At 33.8% G+C, this 26611-nt stretch overlaps 1 protein-coding gene across 5 annotated transcripts in view; it reads left to right on the top strand.

Annotated features, from left to right (window-relative positions):
• Positions 1-26611, top strand: part of LOC113523586 (protein kinase C-binding protein NELL1-like) — a 58505-nt gene that overhangs the window by 21545 nt on the left and 10349 nt on the right. For all 5 annotated transcript variants that reach the window (XM_052902775.1, XM_052902774.1, XM_052902777.1 and 2 more), the window contains exons 2-9: positions 10105-10212; positions 20886-21036; positions 22485-22761; positions 22934-23089; positions 23178-23306; positions 24408-24501; positions 25235-25426; positions 26411-26530. In XM_052902775.1, coding sequence (XP_052758735.1) covers positions 10105-10212; positions 20886-21036; positions 22485-22761; positions 22934-23089; positions 23178-23306; positions 24408-24501; positions 25235-25426; positions 26411-26530 — 1227 coding nt within the window. The remainder of the gene's footprint in view (positions 1-10104; positions 10213-20885; positions 21037-22484; positions 22762-22933; positions 23090-23177; positions 23307-24407; positions 24502-25234; positions 25427-26410; positions 26531-26611) is intronic.

Below are 26611 nucleotides of genomic sequence, written 5' to 3'. Positions count from 1 at the left end.
TTTGTTTGTCTGATACCTCTTGGCACTTTAACAGCATAATCAATTGGTTAAATATGAAGAAGGTTTTTTTTTATATATATAATATCCATATAAAATTTTAAGGAAATTATAATGAAGTGATCCTAAAAATAATTAATGTAACCAGCTAAGAAATTGCAAATAGGTTCTTTTTTAAATCGAATAATTAAAATTTAAACAGAATGTTAATACTCTTTATTTATTTGACTGATACTGACCACGAGAAAATTTAATCTATGCTAATTTTGAAAACAGAAAACTTTAATCTTATTATTTCTTTTGGAAAGAAAGATGAAATTCGGCGGGAATTTGATTGTAGTAAATAATGTAGTAATTACACTTGTCCTGTGTTTGTAGCTGTATGAATTTACAATGACCTTAAAAAGGTAACATTTTGATATTTTGCTTAGTATAAACAGTTTTATTGATATATTTACTTAATTTTTTTGAAAAATCAATAATAATTAAGTGTAATGATCTAAGTAGTAATAAAGTAATTGTAATTTTTGTGTAATGAATTTTAAAGTATACTGAAAATTATTCAATATTACACTAAGTTGATTATAAACTTACGTCAACAATTTATCAGTGCCTATCTAATTTTATGACAGTGGGCAATTTAAGGCACGTTCAGCTTTATAGTACAATCTAGAATCAGAATCTAAAAGTAGGCATTACTTTTGATAAGACTGATCATCGTAAAATCTACATTAATGGAACAGTTCTAAAACTTTCCATAGTAAATTATTCATGCCGAGAATTTCTCCTAAGTACTTAGTTGTTAAATATAACGTATTTAATTAATTACCCTAATTAATTACTTTAAGAACGGACCCTATTCAGAGGCATCGTTGGTAAACCGAAATTGTTCCGCACAGTTGAACTTTTCTTGCACTATAAAGCTAATGTATCGTAAATTGCCGTCTTTCGTAACGTGTTGATAAATTGTTCCCGTAATTAATCCCACTTTTGGCTTATAATCAGCTTACCACGCATTGCGTGTTTCTAAGGATCGTTCCGTACGTAATGTCGGCGACACGTTTATCACGAAAATCGCTGAGTAAATATTTCGACTAATTACTACTGAAATATATCCAATAAAAACGAAAAGCGAATAAAAATCTTATGGTAAACTTATAATGACAATGGTAATAAATGGTGGTATGTAATTTCCGAGCAATAAATTGTATTAATACAATTTGCAACACAGTTTACGAAAATGCATTCTATCCTTCCACGCCTCGTAAAATCGTAGTTTTTTATTACACAAACGAACTTTAAATCATTTAGATAAGGATTGAAATTCTTTGCGAGTGCGAGTAGCAAGCAAGCTAGGTTGTTAATCTGGAATGTAATCCAGTAGGTGGATTTTCAGCTGAGTAGTGTGGGAGTAGAAGTGTTTACGATCGCGTGGAAAATACGGTTTATAGCCTTCAGGCTGTAACTAAACGGTATTATAGCCGATAGTGGCACTAAGTCCAGAATACAATAGTCGTTTTGATGGATTGTAAAATGATAGCTTCGTAGAACAAGTCGTTTTACTTAGATCTGTCTGGTCGATTACGATATTTGATGAAGCTTTATTCTTTTAATAGAGCTATTACGTATTTATTTATGATCTTATAATTTTTCGAAATTTTTAAAACATTATAGCAAATTTCTTTATACATTAGAAGTCACGTAAAGTCATCGTTCGGCAAGTTTTATCCGAGGCCTTATTGTAAGCTTAAAAATATCTTAGGAATTGTTGATACCTTTTTTTACATTTCTGACAGTTTTAATAGTAGTAGTCTTTGCCATTTACTATTAAATTTAATTGCTGAAAATGAAAAAGCAACTAAGCATGTATAGAAGAAGTAATGTTTTGGACATTCACCGGAAGGAGACTTTGTACAAAAGTCGACTGCTTGGGTACCTCTGTCCCATTCGTGTTTCAACCGTGAAGCAGTTGTGATTGCATGGCTGTGTTTCGGTTTGACGGGTGGGATATGGCGTGAATTTACTGAGTACAGAGGAATAACACCAGAGTCCTCAGGAATGGCAACGCATGGGGGGTATCTTGGACGAAACAGTTTACTCTGTTATGTCCATGGTACGGCTCATGTCTATAGGCGACGGTTACCACTTTCCATCAAGTGGGCTATCAGCTTGTTTGACATTCTAATTGTATAAAAAAATTCTATCTATTATACTTGGTTGTTAAACAAGAATAAAGACAATCTTCTTCTATAATAATTTAATTAGACATTTTTTCTTTTTTGAAAAGCCATGTCAAGACCATAGGGATATTTTATTTTTTTATATGACACAGGGATCAAATTTCTTAAAAAATAATTATAACATTAAAATAAAAACGAAAAGCGAACATATAAAAAAAAATATTGTGATTCATACAACAAATTTAGCTATTGAATTACAATTTTAATTTTATAGTGCTTCAGAGTCTACTGTGAAATAATATAAATTGGAAGATGCTAAGAGAAACAAAACTTTACCTATAAATCTGTCTAGATTATTATATAAAGTGCTGTTTTGATATTATAATATATGACAGCGAATGAATTCAAATGCATCTTTTACACCCTTAAAGATATAAAAAGCCCGCTGCAGATATAGAGGACAGGCGGCAGTTTACGAGGTAATCTGGAGCATCTCTTTGTATTAGTTTCGTTGCTTTGTAGAGGGTGGAGGTAGACGCGGCGGCGTCGGCCTCGTCGCGCCACGACGCCCCCTTACGTTAGAGTTGACTGGTTCCTCCATGACGTGAGTGTGTCACAGTGTATACTGTGCCACTAATTACTAATAGTATATCTGTCTATGTATTAACAAATTTTATTGCTTTAGTAGATAATTAAGTAAATGCTTTTTTATTAAGTGAACTTTTATATGCATATCCTCCTACTAGGTTCCATACGAGATAGATGAAATTATATTTTTATACTGTACTTATACATAATCGAATGTGATAATTATGATATTACTACACATGTATGATTTTTAATTATTTGTTATTAATGATGATGATAATGATATAAATATATCCAGAAAAAGAAATTACTGATTTTCTAAAATATGTTATTTAGATTAATTGGAAAACTGGAAACCATTATAGGTTATTTGTAAATTGATATATTTTTTTTATTCTTTAATTCATTATGATTGCAGTATTTATTAGTCGAAGGCTTAGTACTTATTCTTCGAATTATATTTCTTCAACGTATGAGGGCTAGATTAGCTATATGTGTATATATAAATGATAATAGACTTTTATACTTGATACTTGATATACTTAGCAAGATAATGCTATAGGGCTGGTGATGGGCCTTATAAATTAATGGGACAAATGAAAAACATTTTACAGTAAAATTGCCAAATAACAGTTTCAAATTCTCACTTAATACTCGTACAAAACAGCTAGCATTTCCCCTGATACGTAATGCAAACATTTAAGCTGAAATAATAAATGGCGAAACATCAGAAGAATTCGAGATATATATTACCAAGTAAACATAGACAAAGCCATATTGTGGTTCTTGTGTTGTTTACTCTGTAAATTGGAGTTTGTTAAGAACACGAGGTAAAGGGTGCTCTTGAGCCAAATTTTACGCCTCTATTTAGTTCTTGTTTTTCGTTGTATTTTTTAAGAACCTAGAAGTGAGGCAAAACAACAATTAGACCTTAAAACTTTTATTTAATATTATAATGTTAAAGTAAGTGAGTACTACTTAGCACATGAATATCACTAATTGTAATGAAATCATACATGTATTCTTATACTCGTATTATAAAATGGAAAGATTTTACCGTTTGTTTGCAAAGGATAAAGTCTCAACCGATTTTAAAAATTCTTTCACATATAGAAAGCTACATTATCAGCGAGTAATATAGGCTATATATTGTTTTTAAAAATTCTATCTTTCCATGCGAAGTCGGGCCGAATCGCTAGTCCGTGTGTGCTAAAAGTGGAATATGTATATGTATATTTACATATAACCGAAAAAACATTACGCTCCTTTCATTAGTTGTTGGCTAGAAACAATTGTAAAGATATTTTCTTTAGTTTAGTAGTACGAGTAGTTAAAACACACCGCTAGATGAATACATACGTAGTTGTGCCAGTTCGTAGCCGGTGGGGCTACGTTGTGTAGCGCGCGGTTACGTGATTCTGTTATATCTGTCTTGGGAGACATCAGCTTATTTAGTATTCCGTAGATGCTGATATTTCTGTTGCTAATGTTATTGCGAGTTGAATTCTAATAATAAAATGGCAATATAAAAGTGATCCATTTCATTGTTACTTAATTTTAAGATTAATATTCTTAACTCTCTCTTTGGTATTCAACAGAAATTTTCCCGTTTTTGACTAAATGTTTTATATAAAACGAATGAATGAAAATTTTTTATTATTTTCTTCTAAGAATGATTAATATTAACAATATGTTTATAAAAATTAAAACTAACTTAATTACATAAAGCAAGATAAAGAGGCGACAATAGGCGGTATCGGCCTTAACGTTTTTAATAAAATGCAATTTCACATGACAGAGTATATATTTAAATCTAAGACAGTAAAAAATGTCAGAGGTTAATATGTTTTTTAAAAAGAGTATACGATGAGGTTGTAACATTACTCCCCAATGAATATGATTTATATACAATGTTTGTCTGTCTCTACAATGTTTCTTAATCATAAAGTAGTCGTCTCGGAGGGCGTCTGGTACGTACACTACGACGCAATGGTACGGCTGTTTCCTCGGCCGTAGAATATGCCTCTTTAGTAAGTGGTATTGATGTCAATTGTTGCCATTCTTGTGGTAGCTCACAGGGTGATGTTTGTAACGGTGTAATTGGAGCATTTGCTTGAGTTTGCTCTGGAGAAGGTTCCTGAATTTCTGATGTTGGGGCCTGTAATGGAGTCATACTCGCTTGTGAGTCTTGAGATGGTTCTTTAACCATTCCTCCTATTTTGGTACTTTCAGCTTCATCAATTGCTCGAGAACGTATATGATCTGCATGTCTTCGTTTTTCCGCACCATCAGGTGTTTGAACTAGGTACGAATAACGGTGAGTACGTAATGTTACAGTAGCAGGATGCCAAGTTGATTCATTTCGCGTGCGTATATAAACTGGGTCACCACTCTTAAATTCTTTTAAAGGCTGATCTCCATGTAAGTTAGTTTGAAGTTGTTTGAAATTTAGTGTTTTTCTTAAATCTGGGCGTAGATTGTCAAATACACAATTTAGTTGATGGCCAAACATTATTTGTGCTGGAGATTTACCTGTTGTAGAATGTGGTGTATTACGATAACTGAACAGGAAATTTCTTAAGCGTTGTTTCAAGTTAGCTCCGTCTTCGTTACTGGCTGATAACCGGGTCTTGAAAGTGCGAACAAGGCGTTCTGCTAATCCGTTGGAGCGAGGATGGTACGGTGATACCCGAATATGTAAGATTCCATACTGCTTGCAATAATTTTCAAACTCATGCGACGTAAATTGTGGACCATTATCAGATACAATAATCTTGGGTAGACCGAAAGTAGTAAATATTCCATCCAGTTTAGCACATAGTTTTACTGTAGTAGTTTTAGTCATTGGTCGTACTTCAATCCATTTTGATAAAGCATCAACAACTACTACCCAATACTTTCCTTCGAAAGGACCTGCGAAATCAATATGAATTCTTTCCCAATTTTTTTCTGGGATAGACCAAGAGTAAATAGGGAGTTCTGGATCATTCGGCCTGTTTTCTTGACATTTATGGCAAAGTTTAATATATCTATCTATATCTTCGTCTATGGAGGGCCACCAGACATAAAATCTAGCCAGAGCTCGCATAGCAGATGTGCCTGGATGGCCGCGGTGGAGGTAGTGTAATACAGCTTTTTGTATCCCTTGTGGAATTACAATTCTTCCGCCCCACATTATAATTTTATTCTCGATGGCAAGTTCTTCACGTTTTCGATAGTAAGGTTTTAGGTGACTATTACATTGATTCTTCCAGCCAAGTTTAATATGATTGGATACTTCCCTTAGGACGGGATCTTTTCCTGTTTCTTCTTTAATCAGTTTCTCTGAAAGTGTTAAATCAATCATTTTTATCGCTTGCAATCGCGTGCCTATTTTATGTACAGTCAGTTCACCTTCAGACGGTATTTGGTCAGGGATTGGCATTCTTGACAAAAAGTCTGCAAGAATATTGTGTTCTCCCTTTCGATACTCAATGTGATAATTATAACACCCAATTGCTAACGCCCATCTCACCAATCTGTTATTAACAAGTTTAGGCAGATTTCTTTGTGGGCCTAAAAGGTAGATTAAAGGTTTGTGATCAGTAATTAATGTAAAACGGACTCCTCTTAAGAACTGATCAAATTTTTTGATACCAAAGTAGATAGCTAATGCTTCTCGGTCTATTACAGAGTATTTACTTTCTGCAGGTTTTAATTTCCTAGAAGCATATGCGACCGGTTGTTCAATATTGTGTTCTTTGTGGAAAAGAACAGCCCCAAGTCCTTTTTCGGAAGCATCACATGCTAGATAAAGCATTCGTTTATCATCATAAGCTATCAGAGGTCTTGTTTTTGTTATGCAGGTTTTTACCTTTTCAAATGCGGTTTGTAATTCTTTCGTCCATTTCCATTTTTTTCGTGAAGATGTTAAGTCGTGCAAGTCTGAACAAAGTGTATGTAAGTGCGGAATGAATCGCTCGTAAAAGTTGACCATTCCTAAAAAAGATCGTAGTTCTTTAGTATTGTTTGGCGCTGGAGCTTTAGCGATTGCATCAATTTTTGTTTTAGTTGGGCGTACACCACGTGCGTCAATTATGTGTCCAAGATATTCAATTTCGGGTTGGAGAAAACTACATTTTTTTAAGTTAACTTTGAGGCCAGCTTCTAGCAATCTCTTGAGTACTGACGTCAGAGTACTTAGGTGTTCGCTGTCATTTTTTCCTGTTACTGCAATATCATCGAAGTAGACGGCCGTATTCGGGATGTTGTCTAGTAGTTTTTCTAAATAATGTTGAAAAATTGATGGTGCTGTTGCAATACCGAAGGGCATTCGATTGTATTGGAAATATCCTTTATGTGTTGTTATTGTAAGATACTTTTTTGATTCAGGGGCAATTTCAAATTGAAGATATGCATCCTTTAAGTCAATTTTGGAAAATTTTTCACCGTTTGCAAGCTGTTGTCTTAATTGGTCAAAAAGTGGTACTGGATGTAGGTGTGTTATTAATGCAGGGTTGATTGTGACGCGATAATCACCGCAAATACGAATTTGACCATTAGGTTTTACGACATTAACTGTTGGAGTTGACCATTCTACGGGTGTTATGTTAGGATCCACTTTTGTGATAATCCCTTCTTGCACTAATCGATCTAGTTCCAGTTCAATGTTCTTTTTGATACTGAATTTTACAGGACGTGGTGGAAAATGTTTTGCTTCTGTTCCCGGTTTAATGTGAATGTTGACCTGATAGTTTTTTACTTTACCAAGTTTGTTGTTGAAAAGTGTTGCGTAATTTGTTAGGATGTTTTGTAGTGTCTGTTGTTCATTAATTGCTTTAATAGAATATACAGCTTCCGGAAATTCCATTCCAAACATTTCACTCCAGTCTAATCCAAACAGCATAGGGTCTGAAGTCTTCATGACAATGACAGGAAGAATTTTTTGTTTTCCCTGTATTTCCACTGATACTTCTGTTAGTCCTCTTGGTTTAAGTTTAAAATCATTATTTCCATATGCTTTCAGAGGTGGTGAACGTTTTAATTGTGGTGATCCAATTTGTTTCCAAAATTTTGTATTTATAATAGAGAACTTCGAACCTGTATCCCAATCCATTGTACAGGGTATGCCATTGATAATGGGGTCTATTCTCTTGCAGTCTTTGTTCTTGTTAAGGTGATATACTCCTTGTTCACTACATTCGTCGTCTGTAGTAGTTGACGATGATGATGATGATGATTCATTCGCGTCTTGGTAGCGAGATGAAGTGGTGTTTTGAGTCCTTTTAATGCTTTGTGTGTGCGGCCTGCTGTCAATAAAAGCGCGTCCTGTTTTAATGCAACATGATTCGAAATGGCCGATTGTGTCACATGCTTTGCAATTATGATTTATAGCTTTGCATTCATCATTACTATGCTTCTGTTTATTTCCACATCTGAAACAGTGGTCTTTTTTGAGTTTTCTGTTTATAACTTTATTGTTTTTATTGTTTGTACGTTTATGTTTATTGTCTCTTATTCTTCTAACAATGTTATCAGATTCTGCTATCTCTCTGGATTGAGCGAAAGTAAATAGTTGTTGGAATGTGACTTCTATTAATTTTCCAGTCTCATCTTTCTCAAGCAGGTCAGGCCATCTTTGTTTTAGGTCTATCTCTAACGCTGCATGATTAAGGCCTGTTGCAAATCTATCTCGTAATTGTCTCTCTAGCAAATTGTCATATTTGCAATCCTTACTCAGTTCCTTTAGCCTGTTTGCATAATTTGTCATTGACTCGTTTTGTTGACGTGTTGCATTCCAAAAATCAGTGAGGGCTTTATACCTTGTTTTTCTAGTACCATAAAGGTCAATTAATTTAATTTTAATGTCGTTATATGTCGATGTTTCAAAATGCGGTGTGAACGCTACCTTAACTTCATGGAATATTTCAGGGCTAAGGCATGTGAAAAGTAATTGTCTCTTCACATTGTCAGTGTCTCCACCCCATATGTTACATTTGACTTCAAAGTAGTCTATGAAATTATGTATATCCGTTGTTGCGGGATTGAATTGATCGCATTTAAAATTTTTTAAGACTGTGTTTGACGATGTTGTCAATATGCTCGAGTCTGTTGCACTCGTAGTAGGGGTCTGTGACGTTCCACTTACTTGTATTACTGTTTGTGTAAGTAATTCCAGTATTTTAGTTATTTGTGTTTGTTGGTTTTGTTGTACCTTAAGGAATTCTTCCATTAATTCCGGATTCATTTTAAAATCCTCGTCGCCAATTTAATAAAATGCAATTTCACATGACAGAGTATATATTTAAATCTAAGACAGTAAAAAATGTCAGAGGTTAATATGTTTTTTAAAAAGAGTATACGATGAGGTTGTAACAACGTTAAATGGCGATTTCTTCTGCGTAAAACGTAGAAAAATTAAAAATTAAAAATAGTGGCAAAAGATTTTTCATCCAGTTTGATAAAAAATAAAAAATTGGCTTTGATCAATAAATAATGACTACTTAAAATGACAGATAAATATAGTTCAGTCAAAGTCTAATTTGATCTATTATTATTTATTCATACATGCCAAAAGTGGTAACAGTAAAATTATATTTCACTATTGCCCTTTTCCATGCTTAGTAAACGATTATAGTAGGTTTCTCTTGCCGCTACAATCGGCATTGAGGTTTGTATTTTTCATGAAGCCTACATACCTCGGATCGATACTCGAAGCTGTTCTCAGATTTTCGGCCTCCTTCGTCTCCTCATATTGATTGTTCGGATGTAGGCCACTACGAGTTTATGGATCGTAAATATTCATAAGACAGAAACAATAATGTGTCTGATATCGGTCGTATAATTGACGATAATATATTCACCATTAACGTTTGATAAATCCAGCCTGTGTTTCTACGTGAAATTAAATGAAAGTAGAATGACGTATTTAATGTATCTTCGTTACTTTTATAATTGGTTCATAGACATTTATAATGTAATCTGTTGAAGTTTTACATGATATCAAACTTCAGTTCATTGCTTACCGCGAATAAAATAAAAGAGAAAAATGCATGTTACATCTGAACATGCTTCAGGTGAATCACTGTATATACATGTCTGTACTATTTTTTTATAAAATTTCAGTTTAAATGTACTATATAAATAATTTGTGAAAAAGTGACAATGATTTTATCTCTATAGACTAACTACTAGACATAATAATATTTTTTTCAATTCTAGACCGATTTAAATTATTCTTACTTAAATTGAAATTACTATTAACTACCTCACATCAACTATGATTGTAACATTATATTATTTAGATATATATTATAAGTGATGAAGGGAAGCTGTACGTATGTAATTTTATTTGTTCCAGCCACCGAGCTAGACCTGCTGGGCGCGCTGTCCCTGCACAACACGTCGCGTGCCGGCGTGAGCGTTGCGCCGGGCATGCAGCCACAGCGGACCGCCTACACCCTACAAGGTATACTGTCTATCCTTACTCTTATATTATAAATGAGAAAGTTTGTTTGTTTGTTTTTTGTTACCCCTTAGTACATATCACGTCACACGGACGGAGTTGTGTGTAAAAGCTAGTATGTTTTATAAATGAAAACGAAACTTTAATATCAATCAAAAATATAAAATCCTAATAAATCACCAAAAACTACAAAATATGTATGTAAAAGTTTGCATTTAGAAAACATAGAAGAATTTTTGGAAAACTGGAATAAACTATTGAATTCTGATGATTCCAGGTGTTATTAAAAAAACTACTAGTCAATTTATAATGGTAGGGAATAAAATTATATGCATAAGTAGCAAACAAATACTCTATAAGAATGTACATATATATAATATAAAATTTTAAGTGTCTTGTATGAAGGTTTCGTAAACTCCTACCAACAATTTCCCTCCCATTGTAGCTGTATGTATTCGATACTTAAGGTTACCTATAGACCTATAGTTACATGTGTGTAGTATAAGAATAAATTTCCCCCGTAGACGAATGGGTTATCGCAACCATAATGGATCGTAAACATGGCTGGTGCTACGGGCTACGAATGTGCAATCCATTCTAGTGCAATTCTACTTAGGGCATTCCATTAGTGAAGAACGATTCGGGGCGCACCTCTTTACAATTTAGTATCCATCCACCTGATATTCCCATATAAGCATTATTAGAAGATAGTTATATTTTATTATTTATATAAAAGTAATATACCTACAATATTTTTATGACAGTTTTACACTAACTATATAGAAAAACATTAGATTAAAAATTCAAAATTTATCATATGTTAAATACGGCGTACAAGTTAACGATATTTAATTTAAAACTTTCGTATTCTTTACAAATATTTTAAATTCACAACCGTGACTTAACGCGACGCGACTATTGGTATCAACATATATCAAAAATAATAAAAATCAGATATATAGATACTATTTACCTAATTCGATCGTGAAGTTAACGACATTTAATTCAATATATCTATTTTTTTTGTGACCATATTATACTTCTAAATTTGACAATTGGTAATATCCTATTAATATTAGGTATAATAGTTCCAATAACTTTTTCTTAAACGTCAAATTCTTCCCCCCAGCAATAGGTCATTTACTAAACTGTAACTTTATTTTTTGTGCTATACCTCATTGATCGTGTTCCGACGTCGGTATATACACAAGGGCGCACTGCTATTGTGTTTTCCCTAACTTTGACGTTTGTAATCAGCATGAAAGAGCGATGAAGACGTTGTGACTCGTGTATAGAAAGTCGATGCGCTTCAATAGTTTAGGGTGGTGACTGAGGGTAGCTGAGCAATTATATTGAAAGATCAGTTAAAAATTCAAATGCGAGTACACACATGTATCTACAGTTACAATACAGTAATTTAGTATACACTACAGGATATAGAGGATTACACATGGATGACAGTTTGAAAATGGAAAGTAATTTATTACATTAAAAAATTAATGTTAACACAATTAATAATGGCTTTAAGTATAAAATTTTGTCTTTTAATTTTGTTATTAATTTAATTCCCAATTGCATTCCGTTTTGCTTATCAAATTTCACATCGCAGTGTAAATTAGTTGTAATCCCCGGAGAGCGATGTCCCTGGACCAGCCTATTATTGTCCAGCGAACGTTAATCCACCCGGCAAATATCCGCAATCCCTCACTATGGATGTGATTAACTTGCCTCAAAGTCGCGTGAATTTCTGACGGATAGGGGTGTCGTTGGTATCAGGATAATAAAATAAAATTTAATTAGTAATTCTAGACCTGATACAATAATAAAATACAAATTCACTATTGTTTCTATAGTATTAGTAAGTATGCGTTATTTTTAATTTTATTTAGAACTGTATATAAAATTACAAATGAGTTACGAAGATTTATAATTTTATTACCATTGACAGGGAAGCACTTCAACCCTGTCTATAGCTGAATATAAGCCACCTCTATAGAATAAATAAAAATTTATCTTCATTCACCCATATCTATTGACTCTTTGCAATACATTTGATATCGTCATTCCGTCTAGTGCCGGCTTACAGTTTACTGCATTTGACTGTACTTGAGATTTTTTTCCCCATCTACGGATACAATCTAGTTTTATCGTCTACATCCGTTGTATGCAATAAATATTTAACGTAAAGCAGGGCTGTGTTTCGGTTTGAAGAGTTAGAGACAGAACAAGTTAGTCCCCAGAAATATCATAGACAATTCAGTATACTCTGTTATGCCCATATTATGATATATTATAATGCCTATATTATATGACATTAATGTCTAAAGGTAACGTTTACCACTTTTCATAAAGGGGATTCAGCTATTTCCTTTCTAAGTTGAGTAAAATAAAAAAAGCAGATACAAAAATTTCATTTTAAAGATTTTGTTATTATTTTTCTAATTGTACAACCCTATTATTTTGCGAAAAACCTGCTGCATTCTAGTTTCACTTACGCGTAACGTAATCCCTACCATTAAGCACTTGCGTAATTGTCCGAGGGTGTTCACCCTAATTTGTGGGGATCGGAGCTCGTGCCATATTGTCCCATCGTCATCGGTTCAAGTGTCAAACGTCACGAGCAGTGCGGCTTTATTTAGGACCAGAACAATATTCTGAAATGAATTTCAAACCCCTCAAGACCTCACCGCTGACAGACAATGCTGCTATTTTATTTAGGTCAGAAAATCGGACTTCTAGTAATAAGTAGTAATTAACTTAAGTGAAACATTTGAAAAAAGTCGTCTTGAATATGATATTTAAATAAACTTTTTAAATAAATAAATAAAACTTTATTTCGGGTATATATTCCGTATTTACATTATATTCACTATTATAATTTAATTATAATTAAGACATTAGACAAATATAAAAATAAATACGAATCAATCCAATTCTAATTAAAATAGTTTTATTATAAATGAAACTTATTGACTTATGATGGTATTCAGACTCCATAATTAAGTAAGTATCGAGGTAAATTAAGTGTCTAAAATTGCTGGATATCATTGATTTATTGCGAAGTTGTTATAATCTTTCAGTTCTATCATTATTAACATGAAATATGAACGTAAAAAATATTTATTTAGTCGATTTTTCCAGATTAAACAATTTTCCGCATTAAATTCTAATATAATTAACGAAATAAGGGCGTCTTCAATAGAGGATTGCGTTCTTTACAAAGTTACTGTGAGTATAAGTGAACAAATTACCATATTTGCTACATCAGGGATTACAGTAGTTAAAATATATGTTTTCTCTTGTATATTTACCTGCAGTTACACTAAACTAGTTAAGTACTACAAGATGTATATAATACATACATATATTTTTCTTATTAGAGTGTAGAGATTAAATAGAGAATGATTTTTGGTAAACTATTAAGTCAAAAGATTTATCATAGAAATAAAACATTAAAAGTAGTCAGTTAACCAACGTAAAGTTATCATAAACAGAAGCCTGTGGTTGACATACAAATGTAAACATAACAACACAACATTGAAGCCCCCGGATAAGTAGGTCTGCCGGCGCCTACTCAATGTCGGGGGCAGTGTCGCTGTCATGATGAATACAGCCAGAAACATTGTATCAAGACTTTCAAACTGCGCTTGTCTTTCTTTCTTTTTTCAGTAAATATTACCTACATTTTATATTACACTCGTAACAGGCTGATTTAGTAAAGATTTAATTATACGTTTTAGATTTTAATTAGTTCTCCGATTAAGTATTATAACATAAAATAAGGTTCTTACGCTTATTACTTGATGAAATCAAAGAATGCAGATAGTCACATATAATTCTTTTATAAATAAACAAAATAGTGTGATGAATTAATTTATCTAAAAAAATTTACTTGCTTTAAATTGCTTTATATAAAATTTGCTTTTACCTTTTTTTGCCAGTTGTTAAACCCGTTTCACTTCCTTTGATTAAAAAATCATGATCAATCTACTTGCAATTGTTTCTGCTGTATGTGTGAAGTAAAAAGATCAACATAAATACTTTTTACATAATTTTTTCTAGTTCTAAACAAAAAATTTCGCTTTAAACGAACCATTCCTTGCCTATTTTTTGATGATTTGTATTGATGTATTGTACTAGGTACATAAGAAAGTTATGTTATGTTATCATCATCAATGAGTTTCAGTGATCTTTATTTGACCAACGACCTGAAGCGTACGCTACTCAAGCCAAGTCACATGAAAATTTCACGCCACTGACTCTAATGTGGATGAATGAACATGGAATGTCGGTCGTACGATGCTTAGAGCTCTAGTGCTTCTAGTTTATATAGATAGTATTTTTTAAAGAAATAAATATAATTCTAATAATAACAATAATTATATATCATTATTATTTTATCAATATCTCACAGACATTTGCTACATATTTTTTTTGTGTTGAATTTAAAACACAGTAGGTTTAAAACCAAATAAGTGACTTATAGTATATATGTATATGTATGTTACTGTTTATGTATGTTACTCGATATTTCCACATATTCAGAACTGATTTTCATATTATTTTTGCAAGCGGTAGATTAGATACTTTCAAGATAGTCTTATATATATATATAGCCTTCATATCTTGTCACAATAGATAAAATAGATAAAAATATTATTATTATAATATTGCACGTCGGGTCACGTCGTCAACGTGACCTGACATATGTCGAACACGCAACACGCTACATTCTGCGATACACAATACACGCTTTCTGAAAAAATACTAGTACCTACTGTAACATTTATGTGTATACATTTCGTAGGAAACCTTTATAAGTAGGTATTATATACCTATTGGATTACGGCAATATTATATTATTTGTGAATACAAATCCAGCACATGTGCGCAAGTGATAAACGATTGCCAATAAATAAAAGCTTCGCGGGAAGCTATTCAATAAAGTGTTTACATAAAGCCCTGCAAATATTTGCTTGTCGCCAGATTAATATTTGGGGTGATTTAATTAAACCAAAACATTGCTGGGGTTGCTATAAAAGATATGCCCTGTTACTGCCATCATGTTAATATGATTTGAATTTATTACAATTCGTGATAGGTATAAAGTATGACATCACTCTGCCCCACGTTAAATATATTTTTTAAATGTTAAGCGCTCAAATTTACGGATTAAATTCATTTATCACATAATTTAGTTTAGAAGTGCATTATGAAAAATGAATGAAGTGATAGATAATTATGATTTTCTCTACAAAAATGGCAACATTGATCTTAGTAACTAATAAATATAAGCGAAAACAATACGAAAGATACTTCTTAATTACATAGAATATTTATTGAAAAAATATTAATTAGGATATAATTGATAAGTTAAAAAATCGGTTCGAAATTGGTAAAGATATGGCGTAACAATATACTACATATTTTTGAAGCTGCTTAAATAGTGATCAAGAGTTGAGATGTGATAAAGCATATATAATTTGTACTAACAATAGGGTCGATCCTGAGATGTCTAAACCTATCTCTAAAATTAAAATTTTAATTTGATATCACAACAAAATTTTTATTCTAAGGATCATATTTTCTTAAAACTATGACATTAAAATATTAGGTTAAGATGGTAGGTTTAGATAAATGGCGCTCTACTGACTCACTTACCAAATTACTGACTAAAACAGTGAGTTTAGAAGCATGAAATTTGTTAAGAGAAAGAGGCCTTTACATATTATAGGTCAGCGATTCATCACTAAGAATTAGTTACCAAATAAATTTATAAATAAAAATTTTCATTGTGTTCTATTTTGTAAAATGGCACTAGTGAATTTTGTAAAATGAATAAATCAAAACTAGTCGACCCTTGACTTTGTCCGGAAAACGAATATTAGCAAAATTTTCGAAAATATCATATCGTTCTATAACGGGCACACGACCAGTTACAGTTCAAACGAGTGAGTAATAAAGTGCGCAATACAGTGAGATTTAAATTGGCGAGGGTAGACGGGGGATGACGAAATAATAACGCACATGAATGACGAAATGGCCCCCTGCGGCGGCGGTAAATCGCGCAGAAGGGGATCACAGCAAGCGAAAGGGGATGTCCTATGACCACGGAAAAACACAATTCCTTAACTCTCATCGATTTCTTTACTTTTTTTTTTAATTTATTTGTGTCAAGTTGGTAAAACAAAATGTCAAATCAACAGAGATTTTAGATCGAATCGAATTGGGACTAAATTAATACGAGTACCAATATAAATTGATGTCAAATACTTATATAAGTAGGATAAAGTCCATTCGATGAGGCTGATGTGTTAATAAATAATAAAATCATATTAGTGTTAAATTGCTATTGAACAAAAATAGTTTTTAAGCTAGGTTGACATTAAACATTGGAACCTCTAACTATGAGTATGGTGATCTCTTTATTATTGTAACATTTAAGTTTCTTACATACCTCACTTTATCAATTTTAGCATGACAAGCTTTAAAAATATGGTCACTGATTCACCTCAATCATTTTTATTTAAGAAATAAGCACATTTCCATTTGGGGTGCATAGTAAATACACTAATGGAATTTCCCTAGAGACGAGCCATTTCATCATTTACAGTTTAGGTTCCATTTTCTTTTAGCATATGTTATTAAAAAAAAAGCAATAAAAATTCTAAATATGTGAACATTTTTGATAATAATAATCTAGTGCATAAGAAATTGCTTTTAGGAATACCAATAAGAGTATTACAAAATTCAACTTGCTTCTACCCTGATATATTTATTAAGATTCTCAACGATCCTTACATACGAGTACATACTTGTCTCTGTTGTTGATTTCTTTAGATAGATAGATAGATAGATAGACAATTTATTTGCATTACTTACAGCACACAAATTACAATAAAAAAAAAACATACACGTAATACACAGCAAAAGAGACAAAAGAATAAAAATAAAAAAAGCACAAATAAAAAAACAAAAATACAAAAACAGTTAGTTATAGAATCAACTTTATTTTTTATTAACATGTATGAATAATCACAACATCCTAACTTATACTACCACTGGATGAAACAAATTACAAGTTTTTTATTTTATTTTTGTTGAGTCTACATAAGTCTATTATTAAATTAAAAAAGAAATTAAGAATTTTGACTGTTACTCTTTTATATATTTTTTAGTTACTATTATACACACTATACATCAAGCAACACAGGTAGGTTGGTTTTCCTTCCTACATCCAAAGTGAGACAGATAGAGCAAACCAAATACCAACAATAACAAATAATAAAAAAAGTCAGTAATAATAACTTAAAGTCAATAACCAACAGTCTCTGTGCTTGCTTATTTTTTCTGTTTTGTCTATTTCCTAGTCTCGTCTTTTAAACAACATACCAACGCGTATATTAAGTAAAACTCTTAAGTATCAAAATCTTTTCTTCCTCTTATGGAAAGAAACCTGCGCTCTGCAATAAGAGGTCAATTTTATAGTAGTTAATAATAATAATATTGTATATTTAATACAATATATTATACTTACCTTACTTACCATGTTTCTTGTAAATATATATATATATATATATATATATATATATATATATATATATATATATATATATATATATATATATATATATATATATATATGTACTAGATGTAAAATGAAAAAAATATTACTATATTCTACATCTATTCCGTGCAAATGTAGAAACATAACATTCATATAACACCGAATAGAGTACGTGTGTATGAGTAAATTTCTACGGACGGCGAGAAAGTTCCTAACAACCCCGACAGTTCGATGACTCCCGCCCACACCTACCGAATTGTAATATACAGTTATTATCTATACAACTGAAGGAAAACAACCCAATTCCAGACAGTTTCTCGAAAAGTGAACAACGTTAACATTTATGTAATCCTTTACCCATAACAGTTAATATAATAGACTTAAACACAATACGTATTTTGTCTAATGGAATTGCAAAGTGGATTGGGTTGAATGTAGTCTAACAATGTTTATCAATATTACTACGGTATAGTACGGTATAGACTATTTTGTACTAAGTACTTCTGAATAAAAAGATTCACAATGTATATATATTTTTTTAACTACCAGCTTATTAGGAAAGGTATCTCAGTCAAAAAGAAAAGACAAAAATCTGGAATCTTGCTCTTTTTAAACAAAAATTAAACTAACAAGTTTTCGAAATTAATACGACTACTAATTACAGGCTTTGTTATAAATTTTAAGATATTTAAGTCATATAAAATTAGCATTAATTTAAAATAGGTCAGTCTTAGCTAACTAGACCAGTCGTGGAATACTCTTATAAATAGCACCAGTCCACGAATATGACGAATAAATAAGGCACAATTACATTCAATCATATTTTAAAGCCGCAGTAATCTGGCCCACCGTCCGTCTGGGTACATAGTACAGGAATCACTCGATTTGTAGTAGATACCCGACTACAATGTATGGTAGTCAATAGTGCTAAGCGCTTGTAGCTACTCTCAAGATATTAAATATGTTATTTAATATGAATAAATAAATAGATGTGTGTATATAGCTCTAATTGTTTAGAAGAATATCAAACCTTTAACATATCTATCCACAAAACGATTATTTGACCAAAGACAAGTTTTATTTGCATAGATATATATTTTCTTGATTAGTTATTCCTAAGATTCGGTATAATTTGCACGATTGTTTTCTTTGACTACTAATGACTTTAACATGTCAGAAATATTAATCAAGCAAGGTAAATAATTTAACTTGATATGGTAGTGTAGTTAAAAATAAATAAACTAACTAAATAATATACTTCAAGAGAAAAAATAACTCTTAAATCTAAACTTTCCTTGAATAAGACAAAGATTTCGTCTACCGTACATTCTTCATCTCCCCTCACCTAAAATGATATTTAATATCAATTAGTTTGCACATTCAGTCTGTAGTTGAAAAATCAACCATAATAACTTGATCCACTGTCGTTTGAGTGAATTTTAGAGCCGGGATTTTATTATATTGGGCGTTGGCTCCCCTTAGTGGAGAGGTAGGGTAAAAATCTTTTCAAATTACTTCATATTTCATTTGCTGGAATAACTTAGGGGAAAGTCTTATTAACAATGCAGTAGGCTATATTATTGCCTTTATAGTGAAGAATCCCTTTGAGCCATATACAGGCTGTGGGGTAGATAGGAAGACAAACAAAATATGCTCATACGATACTTTAATTTCGTTTTAAGGATTATTTTGGGGATAGCAGATTTCGATAAATCTATTGAAAAACTTGTGAAAAAAATTAAATCTATGAAATTTAGATTACTAGGCTGCACGATATCAGTCATACATGTATAGTGTATAAGCGATTGAACAAAAGCATATATATTAATGAATGTATATTAATGAATGTACTCGTATATTAATCTCTCTACCATAACTACTTTTGTGCCAAATTTCAGGTACTATTTATATAAACTATTATCCTTGTTATAGTTTATTACAAACTAATTGCAAATAATTATATAATTAATGTCTTATTATACACACAAAAACATTCCTGTGTACATTGCGGTTATCTCGGTGGGTTGTACTCGAAGTATAATGTATTTAAAAGATTTTCTGTCCTACTTTCTGTGAAGTTTTTATTTTTCCAGTGTAGATGGAATTAAAATACCGAAAAACATCAAACTTCGTTACCTAATTTACCGACCTACTTAATTTTTACCAACCAAAAGTAGCCTACTTTTCAACAAATTTATTTTCGGTTATGACATTTACGCTTATTAAGTTATAATGTCTTTATAATTCAGGCTTATTTAATGCGACGAAAGGAAATGGAGAAATTGTAGTCCAATACAACAAGTAGGTATTTGGCTTACAGCCAAAAGCGATCGTTACGAAACCAAGGACTCTAGAACGCAGTATTATCACGTAGGTTGTATTGGTAGATTTTTATCAAAATATTGCACTGTGATTTCTATGAAAGGTCAAATTAAATACTGCAAATGAAGTTAAAAATGCATTTGACTTTATATATATATATATATATATTTATATATATATATTTATATATATATATAAATATATATATAAATATATATATATATATTGTTAAATAAATTACAGTTAAGAATTAAAAATGCTGCTGAAAATTTTATTCAAAACTTAGTCTCCTTGCAATGACAATATAAAAATATAGTGTGTCTCTGCTCTTTTTCATCCTCTGAATGTCAAAAAAAATATCGGAACAAAATACCAATACAAAAGAAAAAAAAATCAGAATATAACCTTGCCAACCACTTGGCAACTATACGAAAAATAGACTAACATTTTATTTTTTGCAAAGATTAGAAAATCGTTATTACTCTAACAAAAAAATTTATTGCCTTTAAACCCAGGCACTATCTTTAATCCATACATTTAAAGCTTAAATTAAAAAATTGCACCTATGTTAATCTAGCCGAAGTATCACATTAATTAATTCAAAATATTATGTTAGGTTAGTCCTCCGCTATATTGAGTTAAAATAGTGTTCTGTGAAATGCAGAAGAGTTACGTTCGCCACAATGGCTACTATCGGCTATCACCGATTGTCGCCCCTAGGATTACAGTCATATGCATTTTTTATATTAAAAATATTACGTTAATGTACAATTATGTAATATTGCAGGGGAGTCGAGGTCACTGCAGGTGGAGGGAAGCGCTTTCGAGCGTGCCGCAGAGTTGCTCAGACGTTCACCGGAGTTCACAGTATTGGCTGCTTTGCGGCAAGAACCCGCCAACTCCGGAACTATATTATCATTCTCACATGGCTACAACAGGTAGTCTTTTTATATCGATGTTTCATAACGCTTAAGAAACTGCAGTTAATTTAATTAGGATTTAACAAGACAATAATACAATAGGACAATAATAGCACAGCGTTATTGTAGAATAAATAATAACACTGTGGTAAACATAGATCATTATTATTATGTACTGAGATAGAGGACGAAAGAGAGAGGGAGAAGTTTAAGAAAAGAATATTCGCACTTTAAATATTTTTAACTTATGATAATAGTTTCTTATCATCTACTTTTTTATAAAAATAATGGATTTCATCTTAATATACATATGTATGGCGTGTAAATTCGCAGAAATTTTATTCTTTGATACTCGCTCTCTCTATCAGATCGTTAAAATTTAATTACTATTATTATAAAAGCCTGTAATTTGCCATAATGGATTGATTGGGTTAATATGTAGTCAACAATGTCGACATAATTATCCACATTAATTACAAAAGAGTTATATGATTAAAATTTATTGATACAATAAATTTGATGTCGAGTAGAAAGTTTGGGATGAGAATCAGCGGGAGGAGCGAGGTGTACGCAGCCGCAGACGCGGTACCGAGGCGCGGCGGCGCGGCACGCGGAGCGCGGCGGCACCGCACGGTGAGTTCTAGATCTCAACATCGCTGCGCGTGCACGCATTTCGCCTCGCGACCCCATGCGTGCGCGCGCATAGGGGAGAATCATGTATCTTGGAATGTCCTGTGCCTCGGAATGTCCTCCTCGATCCATCCGTTGACCTTATTGCGCTCACTGTGACCTCTGCATGGATATATGTATACGCGGGAGAGCCGGCTTGCATGCGCTGCCCGCGTTTCCTATAATGCCGTCCGTCTTGTGTTCTGTGTCTTGACGTGTTGTGTTTGTATCTGTTCAATCGTCCTTATTGATCCGCCTCTTGATGTTCACCTGGATGTTGATGTTTGCCGTGACGCGTTCGGCCGCGGGTACACTTTTACTCCCAGAGGACACCGCCGGGCTCGTCCGCACTTGCATTCCAAGCGACATGGGAATCCATACTGTCTCGTTTTATGTTCGACGAACGTGCCTACACCACGTCACGCTCCTCGCTTCAGTTGAAGGGGTCGCCCGCGGAGTCACTCATCGATGGCTGTAAATGTTCCCAAAAAAATTTTATGCCATGTCGGACACATTACGAGATGCTCAATGCCTCTCTGTTGAGATCTGTCAGTTACCTTAGAAACTCGGTCGAGACCGAACGCGATTCGTTCCGAGGTACATGGTCCCCTATCCTGGCCGAGCGATATTGAGATATAGAGCGAGCCGAGGTCCGCTCGCGGCCGGTCCCGCCCCGTTCGCAGATATATGTGTTGTTTGCTTTGTTTATGTGTACCTCGGAACAGTTCGCGAGGGAGCGGCGGAGACATTCCGAGAGCGCAGTACGATGTGTAATGCATCAGTGTGGCGGTGCGCAGGTACCTGGAGGTGCAGTCCAGCGGCCGCCGTGACGAGGTGCGACTGCATTACGTTGCGGCCGGCACGGCTACGCCGCGGGTTGAAACCTTCCCGTTCCGGTTGGCAGACGGAGCATGGCATCGGCTTGCACTTGCCGTGTCTGGGGCACAAGCCACACTCCTGGTCGACTGCCACCCGCTGTACCGTCGTCTCATTCTACCACCAGATCGAAACTTTACCCAACCTCAGCTATCTCTTTGGGTTGGACAGAGAAATAACAAACACTCTTTATTTAAAGTGAGTCCATAATCTTTACCAATTCTTTTATATAATTATCTTGAATCTCAAAATATTTTTTTCCTCTAGTTTTAATTATATAAAATTCTCTAAGCTCTAAGCATTATATGTAAACCTTATGTTACTATACAACATGGTGAACACTTATACAAATTTCAGTTGACCATTACAGGGAACACTACAAGAAGTTAGACTAGTAAGCGGTCCACATGGCTACTTGGCACAGTGCCCTGGCCTGGACTCCGAGTGTCCTACATGCGGCCAGTTCGCATTACTACAAGCTACCGTTCAGGAGCTGACTACGCATATCCATGACCTTTCACTCAAGGTGATTAATAATTTTAATGTATAAATAAGCATGAGGATTACATATTTTATTTCTACCAATTATAATTATGCACATCATATATTTTCAGCTAGTAGGCGCAGAGGCAAGATTAGCGCGGTTAGAGCAATGCGACTGTCAAAAGTCGTGCTATTCTAATGGTACTGTTCATGCTGATGGCGCAACTTGGCAACGAGACTGCAATCGTTGCTCCTGCGTGGTAAGTAAACATTGTATTCGTAACTGTTACGAGTTGAATTGAAAACATGAATTGGCAATATTAACAGATATAAAATGATCTTATATACTAAATACAAATAAAGAAAATTAATATAAAAAAGGTGGGACACATTAGACTAGTACGTGCAGTACATTAATTATTATTAAACCTCTTAATAAACAAACAATTGCCTTACTGCACTGCAGGCATAAATATAGATATGAAAAAGAAAAAATACATATCAAATTAACTAATAATTAAAATACACAAATTTATGAACTGCTATTTACACTTGAAAATGCACAGTAGAACGAGATATGCGGCCTATATGACTTTTAAAGATTGGCAATAGCCAATCATAAGTGAAACGGAATCCGTTTCACTTATGATTTCTTTGTCACTAATCACAAATGCTGGTTTGAGTCGATCTATAAAAATATTTATTACCTTACACATGGCACATCAAGGAATATATTTGCTGTTAACTTGATGTTGCTATCTATCATATGCTATAAACGAGTTCTGCGCTACAGCAACCAGTTTCTTGTTAAAAACTGGAGCGTAGTCCGAAGAGAACTGATGGTAACTCTTTTGTCCAATTTGTCGTGTTACCAGAGCAATCAATGCTGTTACCGTCGTTTTGTGTAATCTTTCAACCTTGGTATTCGATTGAGAATTTGGTGTGATATGTTTTATTTTCTATTCTCATTAATTTTGCAAATCCTCTACGTACTTCATATTCAAGTTGACGTCCTTGGTCAGTAGTAACATAATCTAGACATCGAAGACGACAAAACCATCCTTCGTAAACCATTTTAGCGACAGTTTCTGCAGTGAGCTTACTAACGGGAAAATTCTCTAGTCGATGCAGCGGTCGATTATAGCAACTAAATAGTGCATATTTTGTGACGTAGATAATGGTCCTACGATTTGATTAAGTAACATAATTTACTTATTATTGGTATTGTAATGTCCTATTACATATTTATACTGGAATGGAATACTTCAAAAGATTTAAGTGTTTTTAAAGGCTGTGGTTTTCAAAATTAGTATGAGATTAACCATATACTGTGTAGTACTGTGTGTATTTTATATTTCCAGCACGGTGAGATTACGTGCAGGCCAGTCGAGTGCGATAGAGCAGAGTGTAAGAACCCAGTACTACATCCAGGAGAATGCTGTCCTACATGTTTAAGTATGCATCATTTTTCATACGCCTCTCGCCTGTACTTGAACGCTAAACAAGTCCATTTGGTCGCTAATTAACTTGTGTAAACCTTATATTATATAAGTACTTGAGATTAAATATTAAATTAGACATTTTTGACCAAGTTATCCATTCTGAAGTTCATGTAACATAACTGTCAACATAACAGAGTTCACATAACCTTCAAGAAAAGAGCATATTCCTTTTTAAAAGGCCGTAGCACACCTGCAATGCCGTTGGTGTTGTGGGTGACCATGGGCGGCGGTAGTCACTTACCATCAGGTGAGCCGCATGCTCGTTTGCCCCCTGTGTTGTAAAAAAATTGTGTTTCAATTTTTATCACAATCGATAGAAACGTTTAGTGTCAAAAATTGAGCAAAAAGAAAGAAGAAAAAAATTGTTTATATTCAAGTAAACTTACAATTAAGCAATTTTCATTTTTTTTTATGATTCTACCACCCATTTGGAATACAATTTCAGCTAAGAAAAACAGATAAGAAACTCAACTGTATTATTTTCCAAAAACATAATTTTTATAAATTATGAATTTGTGTTAATACAAACTACTAAGCAACACCAGATCATAAAAATTAAAATATTAGTATATACATAATGGCAATAGAATAAACTTATAAATTAAATCAGTTGTTCAGACAGATTAGATACCTCCTGCATTTGGCGAATGAATAATTTGACATTAATCTTTTGGATCCATTTGCAGGACATTGCCTATTAAAGGGCACGCTATACGAGCACGGCGACAGATTCGCGCCGAAGGAGTGCGCGGAGTGCGTGTGCCACGACGGGAACATGCAGTGCTCGCGCGTCGACCCCGACACCGCGTGCCCGCCGCTGCCCTGCGACCCGCCCGACCAGTTCACCGTGCCCGGCGAGTGCTGCAAGTTCTGCCCAGGTCTCTTGTCAACTCTCTATACAGCCCAACTCAACAGACAGTACTCACGCGTGGAGCCAACACTGCGTGTCCGCCGCTACTCTGCAATCCATCCGACTAGTTTACAATATCCGGCAAGTTCTGCCAAGGTCTCTTGTCAACTCTCTATACAGCCCAACTCAACAGCCAGTGCTCACGCGTGGACCCAACACTGCGTGCCCGCCGCTGCTCTGCAATCCACTCGACTAGTTTATAGTGCCCGGCGAGTGCTGCAAGTTCTGCCCAGGTCTCTTGTTAACCTTCTATACAGCCCATCTCAAGAGACAGTGTTCACTCGTGGACCAAACACCGCGTGTCTGTCGCTACCCTGCGATCCGCCCGGTGAGTTCACCGTGTCTGGAAAGTGCTGCAAATTTTGCCCAAATCTTTATTATTTCTCTATATAATCCGCCTCATAAATTGAACAACTCTGATATATAATGGTGAAAGACGGAATCGAAGTGAAGATTACAAAACAAATTTTGAATAAAGATGTTCAGTTCAGTATCAAGGTAATCGCTCGATTTTCATTTTTTTATGCAACTTAGAATGGCAAACAAGCTGACAGCCCACTTGATGAAACGTGGTAACCGTCGCCTATAGACATGAGCAGTACCATGGACATAACAGAGTATACTGTTTCGCCCACGATACCCTCCATGCGTTGCCATTCCTGGGGACTCAGATGTTATTCCTCTGTACCCTGTAAATTCACTGCCATATCCCACCCTTGAAACCGAAACACAATGCAAACACAACTGCTTCACGGTAAAAACATGAATGGGACAGAAGTGCCTAATCAAACGACTTTTGTACAAAGTCTCCGTCTGGTATGGATTTCCAATTTCCTTTGCATTACATCTCATATGTATGTGAAAAATTACTGTCTGCATTTCGTGCCTGTGTCCGTTCATAAATTATCAACTTTAAGTCATTTCTAATCAAAATAATATTATTATTTCACAGGGGTGGATTATTGTAGCATGGGTCATTCATGCGACGAGAACGCGACGTGTATGAATCTCAACACCAAGTACACCTGTACGTGCAACCAGGGCTTCCAAGGCGATGGCCTCACTTGTCAAGGTAACAGAAATAAACATCAAGTATATATTGGTGCTAAACTTGCGCCTGATGAGAAGTCTCATCAACAATTTCCGTTAATAT

This window comes from Galleria mellonella, unplaced genomic scaffold (assembly GCF_026898425.1).
Source record: "Galleria mellonella isolate WM207_F2 unplaced genomic scaffold, CSIRO_AGI_GalMel_v1 utg96, whole genome shotgun sequence".
NCBI classification, from domain to species: Eukaryota; Metazoa; Arthropoda; class Insecta; order Lepidoptera; family Pyralidae; genus Galleria; species Galleria mellonella.
The sequence above is the reverse complement of the archived record's forward strand: the minus strand, read 5'-3'. Positions and strand labels throughout refer to the sequence as shown.